General features: G+C 42.9%; 3 protein-coding genes and 1 non-coding gene across 5 annotated transcripts in view; 3 read left to right on the forward strand and 1 right to left on the reverse strand.

Moving 5' to 3' along the window:
- The first annotated feature begins 701 nt into the window (after positions 1 to 701).
- Trnat-ugu lies at positions 702 to 773 on the forward strand. Its single transcript has one exon. It is a non-coding gene; the product is annotated as a tRNA-Thr (tRNA).
- Positions 774 to 2,300: 1,527 nt separating this feature from the next.
- LOC116602104 lies at positions 2,301 to 10,819 on the reverse strand. Its single transcript, XM_048734336.1, has 6 exons — positions 10,739 to 10,819; positions 9,017 to 9,264; positions 8,634 to 8,715; positions 8,211 to 8,384; positions 6,741 to 6,984; positions 2,301 to 2,891 (listed from the first exon to the last, which is right to left on the reverse strand). Exons 1-6 carry the CDS (start codon positions 10,791 to 10,793, stop codon positions 2,495 to 2,497), a joined length of 1,200 nt encoding a protein of 399 aa, XP_048590293.1. The 5' UTR covers positions 10,794 to 10,819; the 3' UTR covers positions 2,301 to 2,494.
- Positions 10,820 to 15,020: 4,201 nt separating this feature from the next.
- LOC5518618 lies at positions 15,021 to 19,394 on the forward strand. Of its 2 annotated transcripts, none has more exons than XM_001638518.3 (5): positions 15,021 to 15,200; positions 15,266 to 15,461; positions 15,723 to 15,904; positions 16,727 to 16,952; positions 17,178 to 19,394. In XM_001638518.3, the coding sequence occupies exons 2-5, from the start codon at positions 15,277 to 15,279 to the stop codon at positions 17,254 to 17,256; spliced, it is 672 nt and encodes a 223-aa protein (XP_001638568.2). In that variant the 5' UTR covers positions 15,021 to 15,200; positions 15,266 to 15,276; the 3' UTR covers positions 17,257 to 19,394. The 2 variants fall into 2 exon arrangements, with proteins under 2 accessions (XP_001638568.2, XP_048590427.1); XM_048734470.1 differs by having other exon boundaries at positions 15,346 to 15,461.
- Positions 19,395 to 21,875: 2,481 nt separating this feature from the next.
- LOC5518617 (pentraxin-4) overlaps positions 21,876 to 25,577 on the forward strand; it is a gene marked incomplete in the record, with an annotated part of 5,722 nt that continues 2,020 nt past the window's right edge. Inside the window, 2 exon segments of the mRNA XM_048734469.1 lie at positions 21,876 to 22,033; positions 25,304 to 25,545. Coding sequence (XP_048590426.1) covers positions 21,970 to 22,033; positions 25,304 to 25,545 — 306 coding nt within the window.

Genomic DNA, 25,577 nt, shown 5'->3' on the forward strand with positions numbered 1-25,577 from the left:
ACTGTAATATTTTTATACCCATAGATCATATAAAAAAGCGAAAACGATCAGCATTTCGATCAGTAAAACTATCATTTTAAAGTCTCGAAATTGTACCAGTAACGCGGCAGTAATAACCGGAGGGCAGTATGAGACAGCGGAGCAGTAGAAATATTTTAGACTGTCTCATCTCAAAGCAGTCGCCTTTGAAACGCTCGATATAGCGGCGACTGCTTGAATTGAGTCGTATATGAATTATACAATATGAACTAAGATTGGTCCTTCTTTTAGTGATTGATTTATGGTTCGGTTTTGTTCTCGATCAGTTCGACTGAAAAATGTTTTTGTGTGTGTTCGAATACCGAATGTTTTATTGATTACGCCGGTACCGAGCTCAGAAGGAAAAAAAAGCTTGTTTATTATTATTTAAAAAAAAAAATACTGTTCTAGCTACAGCTTGTACTCCTGGGTCGATTTCATTGCTGATCTTTTTCGCTTTTTAGACTTCGGCCTCTTGTTTAGCTGCTATTTGTAATGGCTTTGAATTTGACGCCAACTTAATTTGCTAGCGAGGTTGTTTTGTACGTTTCTGCTAACCCTAGTCAAATTTTTTTTTTTTTTTAAATAAAACTATGTTATTTAGTGTAGCGTACGGAAATGTTCCGATATTCTATTATTTCAAAGCTATATAATTGCAATAAATCACCTCCGTACCCAGCGATGCCTCGTTAGCTCAGTGGCAGAGCACTGGTCTTGTAAACCAGGGGTCGGGAGTTCGAACCTCCCACGGGGCTTCATTGTTTTTTTTTTCTTACTTTTTTTTTTCGGCAAGAACCTTTAACAGACATTTCGTGGACATTTTGAAAATTAAAGTTATACGAAGATTTTTTTTTATTATGAAAAAGCTTGTTTCTGGGACCACAGGGAACCCAAGACAATGAATGTTGAGCTCGTCAGTGGGATGCTGCGCCACCCGTTAAACCTCTCAATAAAAGTGGACTTTAAAAAGTCGAAGTCGCCCTGCAGTTTTTTTTGCCGATGGAGTTTAACTGAGGCAAACCGGCTATGCCATGCTGACGAGTCCTAATAAGGACGAAACAGCTGTCCATGGTTGCCGAACTGCACGGGTAATAGACTGTGCTAGCGTCCCGTCTTTTCCCGACTGGTGCCAATGTGTGTATGCTAGTGTGCTTCTTAAGTTCTCAATAAAAGATTGTGTTCCTTTATAGAATTAATGTTAAAAGTCTATACAACTTGTCAAGAACGTGATAAATTTACCGCATGCCCCCCCCCCCCCCCCCCCCCCAACGTTAAGGCCGCAGATGAACGGGAACGAGTTACTGGATTTCGAAACGATTGGTGGATTCTTTGGATACATTTGCACACCACTCTGTAACAGAACCGGCGAAACCTAGATTTATATCGTTTTTTTGGGGGGGAACTAACCGGATTTGAAACTTCCACCGTGTCAGCTAATTTATATTTACCATCGGTCACTCAACTTACTCGTCGGTCTTGCTTGTCTCTTTTTAACGATCTGTCAAGCTACTGTTTTGCTATGAAGACTGTTTTATTATTTCAGACCAGATTTATTACAAACTAAGATTCACTCACAAGCAAGAGATTTTTCAGCATACATAATAGCTATGGTAATGTGACAATGATTGAATTTACAAAATTCTATGATCCTAGTAAATATAGTGAACTATTAAGATGTCTAGTTGAGCAAGGATAAAGGACCCCCCCCCCCCCAAAAAAAAAAAAATTTTCTGACAGAAACCTTCACACCCTACCCCCCCCCCCCCCCCTACACACACACACACACACACACACACACAACTCAAATTGCTAAAACAAAAAAATCCAGTGTCTACATGCCCGGCAGCCAGGAAAGATGTAAATATACTTAGCCTCGTCACCAGGCTACTCCCTTGCTGTCATCTCCATGATGCTTTGCGCACAGACTCACACTTTCCAATGGCGCCCATGACGTCATAGCCATACAGAGCGTGATAGGCCCGCCGAGAATCCTAGGGACGAGGCTAGCCTATACTAATGACCGGTAGTCTATGATTTGGGAAAAATTGCGTGAATTTTAGAAACCAGACCTTAACCAAAGTATATTCTATTTTGTTTAATAAATTACAATGCTAATGGCAAACATTTTTCAAATAGATTGAAATACGCTAACTTAAAGCCGCATTGTCACCAGTTTACTTCCGGTCGATTGCGTAACAATCTCCGATGATTTTTAACAGAAAACGCGAAAACTATGTTTAAATATTGAAAGCAGTGTGTTTACTAGAAGTTTCTTTGAGGATGTGATTGATAATTTAGAGCGGATGGTATGTTAAATATCTCGGATTTTAATAGATTCTTTTGTCTTTTAACGGTCGGACCTCTGGAAGTAAACTGGTGACAATGCAGCTTTAATGTCTTAATGGTAAAAATATACATTTCACGTGACGTGATGTTTTCAAGAGGTGTATAGACACCACGTCTGATGATGGTCAAATCAAAGGTAAATACAAGTCATATCGCACTTGGGTTGTATGTCTCCATGCAAAGGCTTTGACGTGATCGTATCCCAGCTTATGATTGGAGGTGAGGCGAAAGATCCAGAACTTTGACAACGATTGTTATAGATAAGGGCAATATTGTACGAATCTTTAGCGTGATCCCAGATGTTAAGGCTGCCCATGTAACCGTGGAATGTTTTCGTTTCGTCAAATCCTCCTCCAATTGTCTTCTGGAGCTGGCCAAGTATGAATCTTCCCTCGTTACGGATACTGACAGACTCAATGTTTAATTCGCTTCGTTTTAGGTTGTCTTTGTAAATTTCCAGATTGCTACCAAAATTGACCAATATGTGCTGCCAGGTATTGTCTCGTGTAAAGCCTGAGGCGAGGGACCTGGGATAAGAAATTGCTGATGAACAGTCTGCTGCATGAGGTAGCGCCAGATTTGTGGGGGGTGGGGGTGAAGATTTGTGAGTGACACAGGTATGATAAGGGGGGTGGGGGTGAAGATTGGCGAGGAACAGAGGTAAGATTAGGGGGTGTAGGTAAAGATTGTGAGTAACAGAGGTAAGATTAGGGGGTGGTGGTGATAATTGGCGAGTGACAGAGGTACGATTAGGGGGTGGGGTGAGGATTTGTGAGTAACACAGGTAAGATTAGGGGGTGATGGTGAGGATTGGCGAGTGACAGAGGTACGATTAGGGGGTAGAGGTGAGGATTGGCGAGTGACAGAGGTACGATTAGGGGGTGGGGGTGAAGTTTGGGGAGGAACAGAGAAAGATTAGGGGGTTTGGGTGAAGTTTGGTGAGGAACAGAGGAAAGATTAGGGGGTGGGGGTGAAGTTTGGCGAGGAACAGAGGAAAGATTAGGGGGTGTGGGTGAAGTTTGGTGAGGAACAGAGGAAAGATTATGGGGTGTGGGTGAAGTTTGGCGAGGAACAGAGGAAAGATTAGGGGGTGTGGGTGAAGTTTGGTGAGGAACAGAGGAAAGATTATGGGGTGTGGGTGAAGTTTGGCGAGGAACAGAGGAAAAATTAGGGGGTGTGGGTGAAGTTTGGTGAGGAACAGAGGAAAGATTATGGGGTGTGGGTGAAGTTTGGCGAGGAACAGAGGTAAGATTAGGGGGTGTGGGTGAAGTTTGGCGAGGAACAGAGGAAAGATTACAGGGTGTGGATGAAGTTTGGCGAGGAACAGAGGTAAGATTAGGGGGTGTGGGTGAAGTTTGGCGAGGAACAGAGGAAAGATTAGGGGGTGGGGGTGAAGTTTGGTGAGGAACAGAGGTAAGATTAGGGGGTGGGGGTGAAGTTTGGTGAGGAACAGAGGTAAGATTAGGGGGTGGCGGTGAAGTTTTGTGAGTGACAGAGGTAAGATTAGGGGGTGGTGGTGAGGATTGGCGAGTGACAGAGGTACGATTAGGGGGTGGGGGTGAAGATTGGCGAGGAACAAGTAAGATTAGGGGGTGGCGACAGAGCAAGAGTGAGTTTAGGGTCCGGATTGGTGGCGCGAGTGGCAATAGATTGGATGGTGTGTGTGGCAATAGATTGGATGGTGTGTGTGGCAAAAAATTGGATGGTGTGTGTGGCAATAGATTGGATGGTGTGTGTGTGGCAATAGATTGGATGGTGTGTGTGTGGCAATAGATTGGATGGTGTGTGTGTGGCAATAGATTGGATGGTGTGTGTGGCAATAGATTGGATGGTGTGTGTGTGGCAATAGATTGGATGGTGTGTGTGGCAATAGATTGGATGGTGTGTGTGTGGCAATAGATTGGATGGTGTGCGAGTGGCAATAGATTGGATGGTGTGTGTGGCAATAGATTGGATGGTGTGTGTGTGGCAATAGATTGGATGGTGTGTGTGGCAATAGATTGGATGGTGTGTGTGGCAATAGATTGGATGGTGTGCGAGTGGCAATAGATTGGATGGTGTGTGTGTGGCAATAGATTGGATGGTGTGTGTGGCAATAGATTGGATGGTGTGTGTGGCAATAGATTGGATGGTGTGTGTGTGGCAATAGATTGGATGGTGTGTGTGGCAATAGATTGGATGGTGTGTGTGTGGCAATAGATTGGATGGTGTGTGTGGCAATAGATTGGATGGTGTGTGTGTGGCAATAGATTGGATGGTGTGTGTGGCAATAGATTGGATGGTGTGTGTGGCAATAGATTGGATGGTGTGTGTGGCAATAGATTGGATGGTGTGCGAGTGGCAATAGATTGGATGGTGTGTGTGGCAATAGATTGGATGGTGTGTGTGTGGCAATAGATTGGATGGTGTGAGTGGCAATAGATTGGATGGTGTGTGTGTGGCAATAGATTGGATGGTGTGTGTGTGGCAATAGATTGGATGGTGTGTGTGGCAATAGATTGGATGGTGTGTGTGGCAATAGATTGGATGGTGTGTGTGGCAATAGATTGGATGGTGTGTGTGTGGCAATAGATTGGATGGTGTGTGTGGCAATAGATTGGATGGTGTGTGTGGCAATAGATTGGATGGTGTGTGTGGCAATAGATTGGATGGTGTGTGTGACAATAGATTGGATGGTGTGTGAGTGGCAATAGATTGGATGGTGTGTGTGTGGCAATAGATTGGATGGTGTGTGTGGCAATAGATTGGATGGTGTGTGTGGCAATAGATTGGATGGTGTGTGTGGCAATAGATTGGATGGTGTGTGTGGCAATAGATTGGATGGTGTGCGAGTGGCAATAGATTGGATGGTGTGTGTGGCAATAGATTGGATGGTGTGTGTGTGGCAATAGATTGGATGGTGTGCGAGTGGCAATAGATTGGATGGTGTGTGTGTGGCAATAGATTGGATGGTGTGTGTGGCAATAGATTGGATGGTGTGTGTGGCAATAGATTGGATGGTGTGTGTGTGGCAATAGATTGGATGGTGTGTGTGGCAATAGATTGGATGGTGTGTGTGGCAATAGATTGGATGGTGTGTGTGTGGCAATAGATTGGATGGTGTGTGTGGCAATAGATTGGATGGTGTGTGTGGCAATAGATTGGATGGTGTGTGTGGCAATAGATTGGATGGTGTGTGTGTGGCAATAGATTGGATGGTGTGTGTGGCAATAGATTGGATGGTGTGTGAGTGGCAATAGATTGGATGGTGTGTGTGGCAATAGATTGGATGGTGTGTGTGGCAATAGATTGGATGGTGTGTGTGGCAATAGATTGGATGGTGTGCGAGTGGCAATAGATTGGATGGTGTGTGTGGCAATAGATTGGATGGTGTGTGTGTGGCAATAGATTGGATGGTGTGCGAGTGGCAATAGATTGGATGGTGTGTGTGTGGCAATAGATTGGATGGTGTGTGTGGCAATAGATTGGATGGTGTGTGTGGCAATAGATTGGATGGTGTGTGTGTGGCAATAGATTGGATGGTGTGTGTGGCAATAGATTGGATGGTGTGTGTGTGGCAATAGATTGGATGGTGTGCGAGTGGCAATAGATTGGATGGTGTGTGTGTGGCAATAGATTGGATGGTGTGTGTGGCAATAGATTGGATGGTGTGCGAGTGGCAATAGATTGGATGGTGTGTGTGTGGCAATAGATTGGATGGTGTGTGTGGCAATAGATTGGATGGTGTGTGTGTGGCAATAGATTGGATGGTGTGTGTGTGGCAATAGATTGGATGGTGTGTGAGTGGCAATAGATTGGATGGTGTGTGTGTGGCAATAGATTGGATGGTGTGTGTGGCAATAGATTGGATGGTGTGTGTGTGGCAATAGATTGGATGGTGTGTGTGTGGCAATAGATTGGATGGTGTGTGTGTGGCAATAGATTGGATGGTGCGAGTGGCAATAGATTGGATGGTGTGTGTGGCAATAGATTGGATGGTGTGTGTGGCAATAGATTGGATGGTGTGTGTGGCAATAGATTGGATGGTGTGTGTGGCAATAGATTGGATGGTGTGTGTGTGGCAATAGATTGGATGGTGTGTGAGTGGCAATAGATTGGATGGTGTGTGTGCATTGGGTGAAATGAATAGTAGACGGATGGACAGACGGAAAATACAGACCTGAAGATTTACAGACATACATTAGAAAAACTGATATACAGACAGATGGATGGAAGGACAGAAAGCAGACACAAAGACAGCCGAAAGGAGGGATAGACAGTCGCTTACTGTGAAGATTTACAGACATACATTAGAATAACTGATATACAGACAGATGGATGGAAGGACAGAAAGCAGACACACAGACAGTCGAAAGGAGGGATAGACAGTCGCTTACTGTGTTTTGCCTCCCAGTGTAATTATCGCGTCTCCATCTGACTTGATTCCAAAGGACAAAGTGTCTACTCTGTCACTCGTCGCGTACGAAAACACCATAAGCGTATCGACGGTAGCGGTACGGTCGACTTTCAACCACACAGAAATGGAGAAGGTACTAAACCACAAGGTGATTGCATTGTCGATGTCGATGAGGTTGGATGTGAGCGCGCTTGGAAAGTAGAGTACACATCCTTTGGCTGACACTAGATGTCATTAAAGCTTAATTAGTAACGGAAGACAACGACAATCATTGATTCGCATTTTCACATCTGTACATATATCTTCTCTTTACTGAAGACATTTATTATTAGACGTGTTTGCTGTGTTATTTTTTTTTCTTTAGGAGAAATGGTAAAGATTCAATATAGCAGGGGCGGTAGGAACAGTTTGTTTGTTAGTTTGTTTACTCAACATGTTAGGAGCGTAGCCTGAATGTTTTGCAGAGAAGCCCCAATTACCACATTCAGGGCCGTATCGACAGAGCAAAAAAATGTTTTCCCAAAATAAGGTCTGTTCGGTGAGCTTGAATTTTTGCATAGAGGTTCCTTATGTCATGTTAACCAACATATCAAAAAGTGTTTTTCTCTAATGAATTCGTCTTCGAGATATGAGGCTTGAAATGCAATTTTCAAATGTTCAAAGTATAAATTCTCCTCGTTTGAAGGGAGAAGTCGGGCTCTGATCAGAAATTAAGCCAACTTTGCTCGCTAATATCTAAATTTCGACAGGGCAAAAAATGGCATGAAATTTCCCAATTCTCAATATATATGCTCAAATTTCCGCATACAACATACAAGGAGTTCGTCTGACCAAGAGCTTAATTCCAAATTTAAAGAAATTTAGAAGATATGAAATTTAGATATTAGCGAGCAAAGTTGGCTTAATTTCTGATCAGAGCCTGACAAGGAGAATTTATACTTTGAACCTTTGAAAATTGAACTTCAAGCCTCATATCTCGAAGACAAATCCATTAGAAAAAAAAACACTTTTAAATAAGGAACCTCTATGCAAAAAAAACAAGCTTACTAAAGTTAAACAGACCTTATTTTGGGAAAGCTTGCCATTTTTTTTGCTCGGTCTCTAAATGTCATATCTTCTAAATTTCTTTAAAATTTGGAATTAAGCTTTTGGTCAGAGGAATCAGAGGAACTCCTTGTATGCGGAATCTTGAGCTTATATATTAATAATTGGAAAATTTCATGCCATTTTTTTACTCTGTCGGCCGTAGCAGGAGGGTGGGGCATTGGGGGCACGTGCATCCCCCAGTATTTTCGGAAATCACAAGGAAATGACCAGTAGGGGCGTGGCTGTGCCCCCAATTGTTTTCTTAATGTTTCTGTATCTCCCCCCCCCCCCCCCCCCCAATAATTCGAGGCCTGCTACGGCTATGATGTTAACCTTGGTTTCTTTTTACGGGCTTTAGTGTCACCTGTAGTGGTTGTTGTAGTAGTAGACGTAGATGTGGCTGATACAGCTTGTGTTTCAGCTGTTGACGACGAAGATGATGATAATGATGATGATGGTGTTGATGATGATGACATGATTGCTGATGGTGTTGATTGTAAGGGCGTTGTCATCGTGGTTGCAAAGCTCATTATCGGTTCTGTCGTAAAAAAAGATAATACTACTTTAGGTAAATACTGCTAGGAATATTTATCAAGTTCTCAATGTAGCAAATTCTACCGAATACACTCTAGATTCAGTCACTCTACATAATATTATGTTCTGTTTAATTTGGGTAAAAAACGCTCATTAAAGGTGTGATCAAATAATTATAAGCAATTTGTCATCATGCTATCACGGCTTTTTTGAGAGCTCCGATTCTGATGATTTGAACAGAAGTAAGACTTACCTTTTATGCAAGAGAAGTTTCCTGTCTTGAAATCGGCCTTGCATTTCTGACCGTCTGGGCATGATACGATATCACATGAACTCTGAAATCGTCAACAACACCGATAATCAAACGTGCTTTTCCTCGCGAATTTTTTTCAAAAAGTCTACCTGTGTATGTTGTCGACCTTGCAAATCACAAGGAAGAATTTCAATGCCATTGGCTGAGAAAATGTTTTGCGATATTTTTTTATTGAATTTGGTGAATAAGGGTAGGCTTTGCTTTTGGATAAGCAATTCGGTATTTCAACACATACCTTCTCTTTCATTGTTAAACGAAGACAATAACAAATGTGGCTGGCAAACGCTCTTTAAAAGAGGGCATGAATTTTGTTATTTGTTTACCATAGCTCCCGCGTAAACAAAGTCGTCTGAGACGTTTTTAAGATCTTTCTGGTGCTGAAATCGAGTGGACGAGCTGATTTGACATGTTCTGGAAGCTGATTGGTAGTTGTAGGATTGGCATGTGTCACTCATGTAGCATTTGAGGCCACACTCTTTCTCTGTGACGTCAGTAAAATTAGCTTCTGGGTGGTTGTACAGCTGTTTTCCCGTCAGTCGATCAGAAAACTTCATGGTTTTGCATGCGCTTCCTTGTAAAAACATAAGAAATACGATATCAGAGAGAGAGGGAGAGAATAACCAACAACTGAACCAACAACTGGGGATGAAATACCAACAACTGAAATACGAATCAATTTTGAGAAGTATTCCATGCCACTAAGTTGAAAAAGCTGCGTTTGATATTTTGTGTTTTCTCAATACTCCGGTTAGCACTTTAAAAAAGTAAAAGGCCCCATTTCATATGAAATTATGAGCTTATTTAAAACTTTTACCCATTCTTCATTTTTTAGTAATGTGGTGTGATGGAGAGATTCAGTATTTGGAAAGTTATCCAGAAAGTTGATTGTATCAAACAAAACCGTGCCAAGCGCCTAGAGTTTAGTGTTTTCGCATTGGCTTCCCCCTTTATGTTGGTCCCCGGGCAAACAAATACACTGGCAGAAACTGCCCAGCAAGATTACCCAGCAGTACCCCGCCCCCACCCCCCACAGACGCGAAAAATCCCTTTCTAGCAAAGCATAAGCGAAAACACTCAGGTAATGCCATAAGTCTAAAAGTCAAACGTTTATTTAGCCAAATCCTATAACGTCCCGAGTTACTGTATTGGCATAAAAAAAAAACATAGAAAATGGGTTCTTATAGGTGTGGTCAGATTTTAATCAGAAAATTCATCTTCTCCTCAAGCCCCGCTCCCCCCACCCTCGGAAAAACTAGGTCCATTTTTATCCTGGTACGGGCCTGTGTGATGTGCTTCGAGAGAAGAAGTTCGTAAGCTCTTCCTTTTCCTTGTGTTCACATGAAGGGGTTTGCGATGGGTACCTATTGGAATTTCGAAAGTCTTTCAAAAAATTCGCAAAGTCTCGGAATTACGGCGTTTTTTATGCAAGACTCCAAGGCTCGTTTTATTTCAAAATTTAGGGTCTCTACCACTGTTTTCTTCCACGGTCTGGGATTTTTAAATGCGACCTCGGAGTGATCTTGTCAAATGCTATCTGTTTTATGTTGTTACCATGCTACCGGTTTCCCCTTGTAGCAAGATTGTATAGTTACTCTACTTATTCCTTTCAACTGATGTTTATGACATACCTCGAGCAAGTTATTCGGAAACAAGTTCGGAAAGCTCGGGCTCAGATTCCGAAATTTGACAAATGAAGAAAACGTTGTCGTTTTGGGGGTCAGGTACAAAGAAATTTTAGTTTCTTTTCAAATACTTTCTCCGTTGACTACTGGTCACAGTAACTGTTTTTCTTTTCTGTTTACAAGTCATAAAGTTTACGAAGCCCCTGCGTTACGGCAACCTTGAAAATGACAAGAATCATGCAGTTTTTCCAAAACGCCATTTTTTGGCTAAATTTTCTTGATATGCAAGAGTCTCGGGCTCCGATTCTGAAACGTGGGTCTCGGCGCAAGTCCCGGATTTCCATCGCTAATACATACCCCTACATGAACGTTGCAACATTTTTTTGCACGTGACCTTAGCATTGCCTTTCTAAGTCGACTTACCTCTTGCTCCACGAGCTGGTAGAAAACCAAGGAGAAATATAATAAAGAGCATCATCGATCCACTCCTTTGTACGACATCCATTCTCGACCCTCTATCAATACTGAAGTCTACCAGGCATTGCAATTACTCTTAACTCTTTCTTTTCAATGTATGAATTATTAATAAAAACATAGACGCTTTCCCGATTATTAAACTTTTAAGTTTACATTCTCCCAATAATCAATGATAGTAGCAATTATCAACGCGTGCTTGCTGTGGTCTTCTAGGGAATTCCCCATGTTTACCCCCTCTCTTTTCAAAAAAATAGATTTTGAAATATTTCAGAAATATAAAATGTGTTCTTAGAGAGTTCAAGCTATTCATGGCACACTGGTATTTACCGAGAAATCCTCTTTTATTCACGCTCTTTTGACTCAAGCATTCTTGCATTAGGTGTATGTATTTTCAATTAGCTAATATCAACTCTTAGTCCACCTACTGTTTATTTTTATTTTTTACATAATTAGGAGGTATGTAGAAGTCATTGGATTTGGTATGGTTCCAGAACCTCAAATGTAGCCAGCTGGAGTTTACGAGAAAATTATTGCGAACCTCAGCTTTGAGATGTTTGAGGCTGGGATAAGATAAGCGCGCATTTCTTTGTATTTCGAATACCATTTTTATTAGCATTATTGGTATAGATCAATTGTAATTATTGAAAGACAGGGTTGTCTCACTGCCACTCGTAATAATTGTACAGGTGCATCTACAGCAAAGAGGACTCATTAATTAAACTTGTTTGCATTACGGAATACATTACCTATAGCCATTAATTGGCTATTAGAACATTCTGATTAAGCGCGCTTCATCACGGGGGACAGAACATCTGAATGAAAATGGATCAGTAATGACAGATGTAATGAAGGCATCTGTATCGTCGGAGACATAACTGGGGGAACCAGCTCTTGTTATTGCTGGTTTCTTTCTCCTGCGAGCTAGTTATCCATTCGTCTCTTCAGGATGACGCAATGGTTGCAAACCTCTGCCCAAAGTTTAAAGAGCCCAAGGATTGAGAAGGGCTCATTAAAAAATCTGATCCAACCTCTTAGAGGACACATTTTCCTTCGGAGACCGCCTTTGGGTGGTTCAGTAACCCCTCTCCCCCCTTCCAATATCCCACCCCCCTAAGTGTTAAAGGACCCTATCACATTTACTGTATTCTTATATTCCCCCTCCCTCTTCTCCCATGCAAGACGAACCACCTGATTTGCGTTTGCTTTTAAGTACCTTTATATGAATATTTCACCCTGTAAAGGGGGGTTTATTAAATACCCTGGGGGGGGGGGGGGGGGGGGGAGGGGGAGATTTATTGGACTCAGGGCAAATTTAAATTTAAAAGCCCCCCTCCCCGAACCGAAAGAAAATTGAGATGATAAAATCCGATTTGCAGCAGATGTTTATTTTGCTTTCCAACGTATGACATCAGTACGCGCGCAACATTGACTCGCTGATTTTCAACGGAAAACGCGAAAAATATTTCAAATTGTAAAAGCAGTGTGTTTATTGGAAGCTTCTTTGAAGATGTGACTGATTTTAGAGCGGCTGGCCTGTTAAATAACGGGTATTCTAATAGATTTTTGTCGGTTGAGGTTTTCGTCGGCCCTCTGGAAGTAAACTGGAGACAACGCCTATTTAATAAGCGGTTATTCTTACCGTAGTACCTGGTGTGGAGGGTAGGCAAATAGGGGATAGTGGGTGGTTAAAAGCAGTGGGAAAAACACGACGAAAGCCGATAAATGGGTAGATGTGCGGGTAGTGGAGAAAGTAGCGAGTAGCAAAACAATAAGTTGAGATGGCCTCACCTTAGACGTCACAACTCTTACCAAGGAGCCCGATCAGAAATCCTAAGAGACGACTCTCTCCTTTTTAGCCTTTGTTCCAGAAAACAAATTGAACTGACCTAGAACACGCTTCAAGGTATTGGTGTTGCATCATTGGTGTTGTTATTATTATTTGATCAACTTTTTTGCTTTTTATGACGTAAATCGAAAAAGTTGCTCGAAAAATTAAAAGTTGCTCAAGGTAAACAAAGTTGCTCGAAATAGCAAAAGTTGCTCAAAAGTTGCCGAGCAACTTATCGACAGCCCTAGGGAGGGGAGGAGCGCTTATTGAGACGCACCGCAATAATCTATGCCGCCAGTATGTAGCCAACCTTCCACCCGAGCATCCCGTCCTACAGCTGATGGACTCGAGGACATGTGTAGTACCTGCCAAATACAGTCTTAGGTCGGGTACTACGAGGCGCACACAGATGACAAAAACCAAAAGACTAAACGATTTTGTAACTGTAAAATATGTTAATTGTTAATTGTGTGTACTGTAACTTTGTTGGCGCTCTCCCTGCAATTCAGTCTCAACTGCAATAGGGAATAATAAACATATATTATTTCAAAATTCGAGGTCGAGGAGGGTGGGGTGGGGGCGCTTATTGGGAGGGGGCACTTATTCCAAAATTCGAGGTCGAGGGGGGTGGGTTGGGGGCGCTTTTTTAAAGAAGGGCACTTATTCGAATCACTACGGTAAATGTTTTCTTACTTTATAGTGTGAGAGGGCCTGGGCTCTAGTTGGATAAGTATTAGAGAGCACATGTAAATTTTATATTATTGGGTTGGTTATTAAAAAGACTGAATGAAACTTGTTATTTCTAGCAATATCTAAATTGGACAGGGCCTGTATTTATCTAGAAGTCTCTAGAGTTTAATCTAAAGGTATGTATTTAGGTGCTCTCTTTTTAGGCAATGATTAAACTTATATATCAAAAGTTAAGTGATGGGAAATCATAGGTTGGGGTCTTGACAAACGCAATACCATATGGTGTTCATTTCCCATTAGAGCTTCAAAATTAGTTTTTATGATCACACACGAAGGGGAGCATTTTAGCATACTCAGCTAAGTACAAGAAGAATCTAGAGGCGGAGGCAAAAAAATAGTTCCTCTTCAATGGCCCGAGTTCTCTCAGGTAAGACGAAACACAGGCATATTCTTCCAGAGTGTTTTTGTTCTCGATCGATCTTGCAATGCTTAAATCTGTCTTAAAATGCTTAAATCGGTCTTAGAAGCACTAACATCTGTCTTATATTTTCATATTAACATTGAAAAGTAACAAGACTCAGAAGGGTAAGGTCTCCCTTGTAGCCGCACTAAACTTTGCTCTTTGAAAAGTTTAAACCACTGCAGATTTGATTAAAAAAAGTTTAAACCACTTCAGAAATGTATTAAAAAATATAACGTGACTGCCCATATTTTACTAAATACAAGACAATGTGGAAGAATTATGCGTATTATCTTTTATCCGTACAACTACTATTTGCAATTCGCCATCTGCACTAACAAGGAATTTTAAAATTGGTGAAAGCGATTTAAAATCTGCCAATTTCCTACACAAAAACAATTGAAGTATATATTGCCAAATGATAGTCTTTTCAAGCCAAAGATTTTCGTCAATTTTTGCCTTTTATCGCCTTTCTTTCCGGCATTGTACAATACTTTTGAATAAACGCAAAAATGTCGGCGTTTATGTGTTTTTTTTTAAGAAGAACGGGAAAACGAAAAAAAATCTTTTCAGGGAGTAAAAAGACTTTAGGAAAGGTCGAACCTTATTATCGTTAGTTTTGCATTTTAAGAAAAAGTATTCATGATTGCGCTAGCAGGATATCGCGTACAGTTTAAAGCGAACTCGTTAATATATATATATACTTCATTGTTTATTTTTGATATTGAAACTGTGAGATTTCTCAATTTCGAGTTTCCTTTGCAAATTGTGACTTTTCAGACGTCGTTTGTCATTTCGCAGGGCAAACTTAGCATTTTAAAGGAAAAGATTAGGAAAAGTGCTTTGTTAGCAAGTTTCTGCGAACAGATGACACCATCTGGTTTTTTTTTTGAAAGCATAAGAAAAATGAGTTAAAGACACCTAAAGAATTGCTTTGAAATCTAATCATCTAAAAATCTCATCGCCAAAAGGACCTCTAAGGGGTCACTTATTAGTGAAGAATTCTTTGTTAATAACGGACTGGATTAACTACTACGGTGATAGCGCGCTCTCATTGGTTGATTAGAGGGCCTTTCACCTCGCCGTATGGCCCACTAAGAAAACAACGCATTACGCAATAGATAATGTTCTCAAACAAAGCCGCATTGTCACCAGTTCACTTCCAGAGGTCCGACGGAAACCTCAACAGTTAAAAGACAAAAGAATCTATTAGAATCCGAGATATTTAACATGCCATCCGCTCTCAATTATCAATCACATCCTCGAAGAAACATGCAATATGCACACTGCTTTCAATATTTTGTAATATTTTTCGCGTTTTCCGTTAAAAACAATGCGGCTTTAAAAGCTGATGAATAACCTGGAACGGTCGTTATTTGATGAGTCTTAAAGGAGCTATTGAGCTTTGAATACCGGTCGCGATCTCTGTGGTAGGTTAAGTTTGGTTTAGTAGGTAGGCTTAGTTTGTTTAGTCATCGCTATCTTTATCATTCAGTTAAAATTGCCATGGCTACGTTGGATAGCCTGTTGCTATGGCGACTCACCAATGCAAATGATTGCGATGGCTTTTTCAAGATGCCGAACTCCGTGCTGCAGGGTCACGTGATTGAGACAATAACAACAACAGAGAAAGACTGTCGAGCGATATGCAGACGCAACAGCGCTTGTTACTCGATCAACTTTCGTAAAAAGTAAGTATCAGGCAGGCAGGCGGGCGGGCGGGCAGGCAGGCAGACGGGCGGGCGGGCAGGCAGGCAGGCAGGCAGGCAGGCAGGCAGGCAGGCAGGCAGACAGGCAGGCAGGCAGGCAGGCGGGCGGGCAGGCAGGCAGGCGGGCGGGCGGGCAGGCAGGCAGGCAGGCGGGCAGGCAGGCAGGCAGGCAGGCCAATGAACAGGTGGACGGACATAATGAAATTTTTCGCGTCAATTAACCAAAATTGTAACCTTTTACAGGTCGCAATGTGATTTGAATAGCGAAACTCATTTTGCTTTCCCTGGACATTTCAACCCTGGCGGAGCATCTGACACGTACTACGCTGTTGTGAAACCAGTGACCAGGTGCAGTAGCATGCTCTGCAGCAGTGTGATGGTATGCAAGATGCGAAAAGGCGGGAAGGCATACAAGTGCGGAAAAGGTAAATACCATATTTTATTAAGGATTTGTTTCTATTCTATTGGCTTCCTTAACCAAAAACAAAGGAGGGAGAAAGCACCCTGATTAGGGGAGGTCTGTATGGAGTAATATATAAGACCGAGGTCTTGAACATTTCCCAAACAAGTAATTAGTTACTTCTTAGTGTTTAACTGCTTGTGTTAGACAAACGGCAAAATGAACGATATTTTGAAATAAAAAATAGGGTACCCAGATCGGTTGGCGCAATAACTAAAAATGCGTTATTTTCTTCAATTTCTAACAGAAGCATATAAATTTCACTTACGTGCGGCGCTAAATGACGCAATTTTCGAGCAAAAATAATGTGAAAAATTGGGCTACCGGGTGAGACCCTCGTCCCTTTCTTTCATACAATCCAGCGTGATTAATTTTAACCTTATAACTCATATAAGCAAAAGACCTGCCGCAAGAGCGCGTTTTTAAGCATTAAATTCATGAATATGGACGCTGAATTACGCGAGCACAGATACAAATACAACATGGTAGTCGAAGGCATAAGTTGGCGCCCCATTCAGCCCTCACACGACGTGTCTGAACACGGAACTAAGCTTAGATTGAAATTTTTATTTTTTCTTGAGGGTGGAGAACCCAGAGAAAAACTTTCGGAGCAATTAAGGTGAAAACCGGCTAACTATACTCACGTCGAAACCTGGAATCGAACCCTGGACCAAGTGATGCTCCTCAATGTTATAGTACTACTGTATTGAAAATTATTAACAATTGACGGTTATCATGATCGTTTGAAAGGAGCTTTAACTTACATGTTCTTGTCTTTGTTTTCCAGGACAGTTTATTGCCCATTTTCCCACCATCCTCCACAAGAACGGGTTGAGTTACCATCCTCTGCCTCTCATCAATGTCTTCTCGGTTTCCGTGTGGTTTAAGACAAATATCGTGCCAGGATCCCAGTTGCAGACCATTTTCTCTATTTTCTATCCACCAAATGTGGACGCTTTCGTGATAGATCTGCGCGACAAGCAAATGAGGATTGAAAGTACAGGTGATACCAGGTGAGATATAGCAGTTTTCATTTATCTACAAACTCTCTCCGAACATTTCCTGCAGCTGTATGAATTGATGCCTTTTTATCGATTGGATATATAGTTCTTGACTTACTAATAAAACTTACAGATTTTAGATATTACCCATATTATCTATTTCATTTTTATGCTTGGTTATCCTAGAGTTGCCTCCTAAAATGGCAGCTAAAGATTTATGCCTATTCATAATTTCAGAGATATCTCATCCGGGGAACTCCGCGATGGGAACTGGCACCACGTGGTGTTCACCTGGAGCGCTGTGAATGGTGCCTAGAAGCTTTACCTCAACGCGACCTTACTGGATCACGGAAGTGACTTTTCAACAGGTTCCTCGATCGCTAGCGGGTATTTGGTGGTAGGGCACGAGCAGGATTCGTACGGCGGGGGTTTTGACAGTGATGTGGGATTCTACGGCAGCATGGTGGGTTTTAGCCTATGGTCACGTGAGCTGAGCGAGAGTGAGATAGCTCGCCTAGCCTTGTCCTGGTGCGCTCCCCTAGAGGGGGATCTGGTTAAATTGAGTCAACTCTACCCAAGTTACGTCCTTAGTCTGGGCGGTATCCAGGTCGAGGCGCTGACATGCGAATGAAATCGATCACGACTTTAGCCAACTGGCAGTCTTTCTTTTTATTACGATTTTATTCTATTGGTATCTTTTCCCACCAGACCACGATGTATGGACTCAACCAAATATTTTTAATTGACTTTGTCAATTTATAAGAAAAAGCTAAGCTGTAGGTAAAATCGGGTAGAGAGTGAAGAAACATTGCACTTTATGGTATTGTAAATTACTAAGCTATTGCTTATTAGTATAAATCTACTCACATACTATCACGAATCCTGCAATTTGATTGGCTCCCGTACTCACTATCTATTGAGCGATGGATAGCGAGTAGCGAAAAAAACAGCTTTTTTCACAAAAACAACGTAAATTATTATTAAAATCGTCAGTTATTCGAAGGTAGTATGTGAGTAGATCTATACTAAAACAATGAGACTACTCGTTCTACGCGCCTCGTTGACTATCTATTGACTCATAGAAAACTCGAACTCGTAGTCTAATTATAAATTAGAACAAGATTCAAAGGAATACAGGAGAAGCTCATTCGAGCAACAGGCGACTTGCGCTAATAGATCACGTGATCTTCCTGGGTGGCACAAAACAAAATGATCAATTGAAAAAATCAGAAATGACTGCGCCCGTCACACCAGAGAACGAAGGAGAAATAAAATTTTAAAGGAAACTAAACCCTTTCTGAAAAAAAGAATTCTAGTTTTTTTGTTCGCGCTGAGTAAGTTGCTTTTATTTGTTGTTATTTTGCCGCTAAAAAGCCTGAGCGCCCGCTAGTTAGCCACTCAAACAGTCACGCGATCTCTTAGCGCAAGTCCCCTATTACGTGATGTCTCTTTTTGCTTATTTGATTTTTGCGTCGTCTCCACAGCTTTCAAAATATGTTTAAATCTATATAATCAAATCTGTAGTAATAACAGTAATAGGTAGTAACTACTAAGTCCAACAAGCTAGACAGTTGATTTCCCCTTCACGAATACTTCAACGACTTTTGACGTATTTCATAAAGGAAAGATAGGTTTATAGCTTTCTGCGAGGGTAGGTTGATCTATCTCGATTACCTTATTACACTTAATTTTCGCATCAAGATTTTCGAAAATAAAAGGACGCGAAAATTAGGATGCGCGAAAATTAAATGAGTACACAAGAAGTCTTTGGCGGAATATTGGACGTTTAAAATAAGCTTTATGGAAACACCTTGTCTGTTTAGTCATCTAATGTACATCAGGGGCTCAAAAGTAGGGGCAATAATCTGTATTATATAAATGTCACAGCGTTTCCTAGGATCAGGCTATTTTTAGACGCGCGAGCACGAACGGGCCAATCAGCTACTTTTTGACGTTTCGCGCGCGCGAGTGACGTGAGGCTGCACGCGCAAATTGCAGTTAGGAAGAATATATTTTTATCCATCATCCGTCGGTTTTGTTTGTTTACCAAAAGAATCGCAAGCTAGAATTCAAAGTCGTAGGTAGGGTTTGATTCATATTAAAGAAGAGAGCAACAAAAAGTCAAAGTACCGAAGAGAGAGCATAGCTTTTTGTCTGAGACTGCGCGTGCAGTTGAGCTTAGCCAAAACGTCAACACAAAGGTTGAATTTGATTGGCTTATTCGCGCGTCTAAAAATAGCCTGATCCTAGTAAACGCCGTAACACCTATATACTACCAGAATGTGGGGAAGTTGATTGCCCCTACTTATGAGCCCCCCCGTCCCCGTACATATAGTGCGGTAAGGGGTTGAGTTGGACTTGCATTTATAGATTATTATGGAACTTAATTTAGCCCACGCATCTTTATGTTACAAATTATTTCAGTTTTGATGATTACAGCACATTTCAATTCCACTTGTCTTGCTTGATTTTATATCCCAAAATGGCGAAATCGCGAAAATAAAGTGATCTGGTTTTACACAAATAGGAAAAATCGCGAAAATAAAGTGTCAGGAAATATCTCCATCACAAAATCGCGAAATTTTGACGTCGCAAAAATTGGTAAGGTACTGGGGTATGTGTAGTATTATTAGCGCCCTTTTCCTAAGTTCTGGAACAAATCCAAGAGCCATTGACAATTAAATAGAGTGAATTTCTATAACTCGTGAACTACACTTTAGCGTATTACACACATGATTCTATTGTTGTCTTTTGTGTTTTACTGACTATTACCCTTTGACTATCACACTTTGTTTCGCGGGTTAATGAAAACCACTCTATTGGATATTTAAATTCTATTCGCGTTTTAATATTTACGACCACAAGTAACTATAAATCATTCAAGTGATAAATAATTTATAGAAGATTTTTAAATTTGTTAAAACAAATTTCCCATAGTTTTCCGTGGTATATACTCTTATACACCACGTGATCAAAATGTTTTGTCACTTGGCGCGCAGCAACCCTAGCCCGACGTTAGTTTTATGCAGCCTATCACCTTGTTTGCGCGTACCCAGGATTGGCCGTGCACCCCCTGTGCACCCCCTGTGGTGCACCCCCCTGTGCACCACCCTGTGTACCCCTCCTGTGCAACCCCTGTGTACCCCCTGTGTACCCCCCTGTGTACCCCCCCTGTGCACCACCCTGTGTACCCCCCTGTGCAACCCCTGTGCACCCCCCTGTGTACCCCCCTGTGCGACCCCTGTGTACCCCCCTGTGTACCCCCCTGTGCACCACCCTGTGTACCCCCTGTGTACCCCCCTGTGCAACCCCTGTGTACCCCCCTCTGCAACCCCTGTGTACCCCCCTGTGCAACCCCTGTGTACCCCCCTGTGTACCCCCCTGTGCAACCCCTGTGTACCCCCCCTGTGTAACCCATGTGTACCCCCCGTTGTACCCCCTGTGCACCCCCCTGTGCAACCCCTGTGTTCCCCCCTCTGCAACCCCTGTGTACCCCCTGTGCAACCCCTGTGTACCCCCCTGTGCAACCCATGTGTACCCCCCTGTGTACCCCCTCTGCAACCCCTGTGTACCCCCCTGTGCAACCCCTGTGTACCCCCCTGTGTACCCCCCTGTGCAACCCCTGTGTACCCCCCCTGTGTAACCCATGTGTACCCCCCGTTGTACCCCCTGTGCACCCCCCTGTGCAACCCCTGTGTTCCCCCCTCTGCAACCCCTGTGTACCCCCCTCTGCAACCCCTGTGTACCCCCCTCTGCAACCCCTGTGTACCCCCTGTGCAACCCCTGTGTACCCCCCTGTAGACCAGCCTGTGCAACCCCTGTGTACCCCCCCTGTGCAACCCATGTGTACCCCCCTGTGTACCCCCTGTGCACCCCCCTGTGCAACCCCTGTGTTCCCCCCTCTGCAACCCCTGTGTACCCCCTGTGCAACCCCTGTGTACCCCCCTGTGCAACCCATGTGTACCCCCCTGTGTACCCCCTGTGCACCCCCCTGTGCAACCCCTGTGTACCCCCTCTGCAACCCCTGTGCACCCCCCTGTGCAACCCCTGTGTACCACCCTGTGCAACCCCTGTGTACCCCCTGTGCAACCCCTGTGTACCCCCCTGTGCACCACCCTGTGCAACCCCTGTGTACCCCCCTGTGCAACCCATGTGTACCCCCCTGTGTACCCCCTGTGCACCCCCCTGTGCAACCCCTGTGTACCCCCTCTGCAACCCCTGTGCACCCCCCTGTGCAACCCCTGTGTACCCCCCTCTGCAACCCCTGTGTACCCCCTGTGCAACCCCTGTGTACCCCCCTGTGCACCACCCTGTGCAACCCCTGTGTACCCTCCCTGTGCAACCCATGTGTACTTCCCTGTGTACCCCCTGTGCACCCCCCTGTGCAACCCCTGTGTTCCCCCCTCTGCAACCCCTGTGTACCCCCTGTGCAACCCCTGTGTACCCCCCTGTGCAACCCATGTGTACCCCCCTGTGTACCCCCTGTGCACCCCCCTGTGCAACCCCTGTGTACCCCCTCTGCAACCCCTGTGCACCCCCCTGTGCAACCCCTGTGTACCCCCCTCTGCAACCCCTGTGTACCCCCTGTGCAACCCCTGTGTACCCCCCTGTGCACCACCCTGTGCAACCCCTGTGTACCCCCTTGAGCAACCCCTGTGTACCCCCCTGTGTACCCCCCTGTGCAACCCCTGTGTACCCCCCTGTGTACCCCCCTGTGCAACCCCTGTGTACCCCCCTGTGCAACCCCTGTGTACCCCCCTGTGCAACCCCTGTGTACCCCCCTGTGCAACCCTTGTGCACTTTCATATCTTTCACATAAATCTTTCAGTTTAAATTATTGGCTACTATTAAATATTTAATAACCTGTCAAATACTCTGTCATCGGTCCTGCTTTGTCTTATTAAATCTTATTAATTATTTAGATGAATTGGACCGTTCAAATCCAGCGATTTTGCTCACTCTAAAAGAGGCTTTCTAAACAATCCTGAGTTTTATAGCCGTAAAGACAAACAGAAGACTTCTGATCATCATGTTAAATGACATCACTGTATTTCTATTGCTTATCATCGCTGTTTCATCAGTTTTTAATTCAGGTAGGTAACTTTTTTTTTTAACCTGATAGCAATATTGGAGAAGCCTCTAGCCAACAGATACTGGAGTCGCACTTAGTTTTTTTTTTAATTTGTCAACGCATCACATTTCTAGTAGTGGGGCCACATTGTTTTAGAAATCGGCAAAAACTCTTTCAATCGGGAAAACATCAAAACGCCACGCAGCAGCCTTGGGGCTGGAAATCTTTAAAAAATTTTGTTCGTTAATAGAGTTCGCAGCGTTAAATGTCAACACTATCATGCGAATTGAAACAGAACACAGGTTTGCCTATTTATAGTGTTCGTAAAGCTATATGATTGAAAGTTCTTCGCAGCAGTTACCCGATGTTCGGACGCGGCTATGTTCCCAACATTCCCAAGTTATTTTAATCAGGTAATATGAGCAAGGATATACCGGTAATGAAGGCTTCTCTCTGCCATCGGCAACCCGTCCAGTCGCGCAGGCCACGGTAAAGGCGAGAATTCTTTCGTCATCGACACTACTGACTCCTCAACAACAGCCGTATCTGTCAGCGCGTATTATTTTTTTTTAACATCAAACCTTCAGAAAACCTTTATTGTCAGAGACTTCATGAGAACTCTAGAAAAGTTTTCCAAGTGCAACCTCTGCGTCGTCCTAGTGATAATCCAGCAACTAACGTGCAAAAAACTATGTTAACACTGTTTAAACAAAAGCATACTTCGGTGCGCATTCCAGGCTAACTTCTGGTACCCCAAATCCTGTGTTTTTAGCTGGCGGGTTCGATATATTCAAGTGTCCTACGGCTTTCTCACAAAAAAAAAATGAGCAGATATTGGAAAACAAAGACAAAAAAAAAAACGATTGTTTGTTGTTGTTCTCTCTCCAGTCTTTCAGTTTTGCGAGAGCAAAACCATGGAATAATATCATTAATTCTAAAAAACATAAATCTGCGTTGTTGTCGACTTTTTCGAAGGTTTTATTAATTAATCAACTGTCGACGCAGACCACAAGGTCCGACGCACATCAGCAGATAGAGGCTGTCCGGTGGTTTCTTCCTACGTTTTTGTAAAATCATTAATTAAACTGATCCCCAAGGGGATGGCAAAAGCACGGGAAAATATTATGCATCTAGCATGACTTAAAAATACAATATATGAGCCAGAACTCCTTCCCTGAAACCCTTCTTTGCCCGGACCTTGGTAGAAAATGATTCGATTCATATATGGTAGGTATAGCCGTCTCAACAGGCGTATATCGCTTTGCCCAAAAGCAGCAAAAAAGAAACACAAACTTTTGGGATTCCTGTGGGGGTGCGTCGAGCGCGAGGAGCTGAGGAAGAGTGACGAAGTTTTTTTTCGCATTTGGCATTGTCCCTCCCCCTTTAACAAATAAATATTTTGACCACAGGAAAACCGCGAGGTTCTTAGATTCACTCTCGGTTTCTAACGTTTAGAGACCCCTGCGGTGGACAATGGTAGATATGGAAATAACAGAAGAAAGTTGTGGGTAACAGGGGAAAAAGGGACACTTAGCCGATACTTGCGAGAATGTGAGCACCTTCTTCGTGTGGCAAGAAGTCAAGCATTTTTGTTTTGAATTCTCAAGATTATTCACAGATTGTAAAGTCTGTCAGAAAACGAACAAAAAAACAAAAAAAATAATAACATCCTTTTGACAGCAAATTTTAATTTGCTTCAAAAAGAAATTCGTTCCGCTGTTTCATACAGGGGGTATGCAAGGGGTGCGTTCGCATCACCCCTTAACAACGGTGGTAAGTCCACTTTCGGTTCACAATAGATGTGCTATTTGTAGCCAAACTGAAAGCACAAGAGAATTAGATAAACAGCATTCTTGATGACATTAGTTTGTCACTTATCTACAAGTCAAATACTTTTTGTAGCCAAATCCGATAATAAACATCCCGTGGAGTTACAGCAATGGCACAAAAAGATCCTATTTTGCTCCTTCTGGAAAGGTCACATATTTTTTATCAGAAAACTCAACCCCCCCCCCCCCCTTCCGAAAAAATAGGTCCACTTTTCGGATTTCGCACCCTCCCAAGAAAAGTCCTAGGTACGGGCCTCCATAGTCATAGAATTCGGCATGATCCCATAAAAATACTTTCGCATAAAGCCCCATCTACGTTAATTTTAGCTGACAAATAAAGTGGGCCGTGTAGATAGGCCACCATTTTTTATGTGACCATTTATATTTGCTCGTGTAGATGGCGCGAAGTCGTCAATTTTTAAGTGACAACCATAAACTAGCAACTATAATGGCTATAATGTGACAATAAACATACTTTATTTAGTGCGTCACGTGTGTAAGATGTAACGAGTGCGCGTTTATCTATTCCTCTTATTTTGGGTAGCCTGTGTAAAATGTCCGTATATAGATGTCATGCCCTTATTTGTGAATTGGCTACACGTGTGTGATTTCTGCATGTTTTGGAATACATTTAGTTCTGTCCCGACGTCGTGCCGCGTTTGTTTTGATTTGTATTTTCTCTATCTTTCCCCCAAATTCTCGAGCCATTCTATCGCAATAGTGTTCTAAACCCGGACGTTACTATAAGCTAGAAGGTTTGCTTTTTTTCTCAGCAATTAAAATTTGTAACACATGATAAATGACAATTATTTTGACGTCACAGCATTAGTTTCCAGTCTCTGTCACTCCAAACAGACAATTATTTGCCGGGCTATCGACACGGTCAATATATTAAAACTAAAACGTGTCAACTAATTGTTGCTCTGTGTACATACGTGTGACGCGCGCTACCTTGGCAGCCAAGACAAAGTTTTAAGAAGAATTTTAGAATAAGGAGGGTTCCGTGGTGTTCTGAGGTATCTTTATTGGCTTACTTCACAAAACTGCCAAGGTTGCCACGGTATTGCGTGTCGTATCAGATAGCACGTTTCTCGCATCCTTATTGGCTTATCTCACAAAACCGACAAGGTTGCCACGGTAGCGCTCGTCGTATCAGATAGCTCTTTTCTCGCATCCTTATTTGCCTACTTCACAAACTGCCAAGGTTGCCACGGTAGCGCGTGTCGTATCAGATAGCACGTTTCTCGCTTCCTTATTGGCCTACTTCAAAATACTGCCGACACTGTCAAGGTGGCCACTGTAGCGCGCTTACTTGACGAACTGAAGGATCTATTTATTCTGAAAGTATACAAGCTGTCATCGTTTTTGATTAGGTGAATGTTGGCCGATAAATACTGCTGTTTCGATTTAGAAAGTGTCAAATAGTATTGTATGGATCAACTTAAAATTGTTTATTTTTGTAGAGGATTGCCGAGTAGTGTATTGGCGTCTCCCCGAAGAGCACAAAGCACTACAGGGTCACGTGATTGCTACAATCTCCGTCGAGAGAAGCAGTGCTTGTGAGACCGCGTGTCACCAAGAGCCGAACTGCGTGTCGTGTAACTATAACCTTGAGGGGCGTACATGTGAACTTAGTAACAGCAGTCATCAGACACACCCCGAGAACATGAAAGACGTCCCGGGATGGACTTATAAAGCATTTGAGGTAAATTTAGCTCCTCCTCTCCTCTCCTCTCC

This window comes from Nematostella vectensis, chromosome 11 (genome assembly GCF_932526225.1).
Source record: "Nematostella vectensis chromosome 11, jaNemVect1.1, whole genome shotgun sequence".
Classification (NCBI taxonomy): Eukaryota; Metazoa; Cnidaria; class Anthozoa; order Actiniaria; family Edwardsiidae; genus Nematostella; species Nematostella vectensis.

Coding starts and splice junctions, on each gene's coding strand:
- LOC116602104 (XM_048734336.1), bottom strand. CDS start 10,793: ATGATGCTCTTTATTATATTTCTCCTTGGTTTTCTACCAGCTCGTGGA. Junction 8,716..9,016: donor TTGTTTACGCGGGAGCTATG/GTAAACAAATAA, acceptor TGACGATTTCAG/AGTTCATGTGATATCGTATC. Junction 6,985..8,210: donor TACTACAACAACCACTACAG/GTGACACTAAAG, acceptor AATGACATCTAG/TGTCAGCCAAAGGATGTGTA.
- LOC5518618 (XM_001638518.3), top strand. CDS start 15,277: ATGGCTACGTTGGATAGCCTGTTGCTATGGCGACTCACCAATGCAAAT. Junction 15,905..16,726: donor GGCATACAAGTGCGGAAAAG/GTAAATACCATA, acceptor TTTGTTTTCCAG/GACAGTTTATTGCCCATTTT. Junction 16,953..17,177: donor GAAAGTACAGGTGATACCAG/GTGAGATATAGC, acceptor TCATAATTTCAG/AGATATCTCATCCGGGGAAC.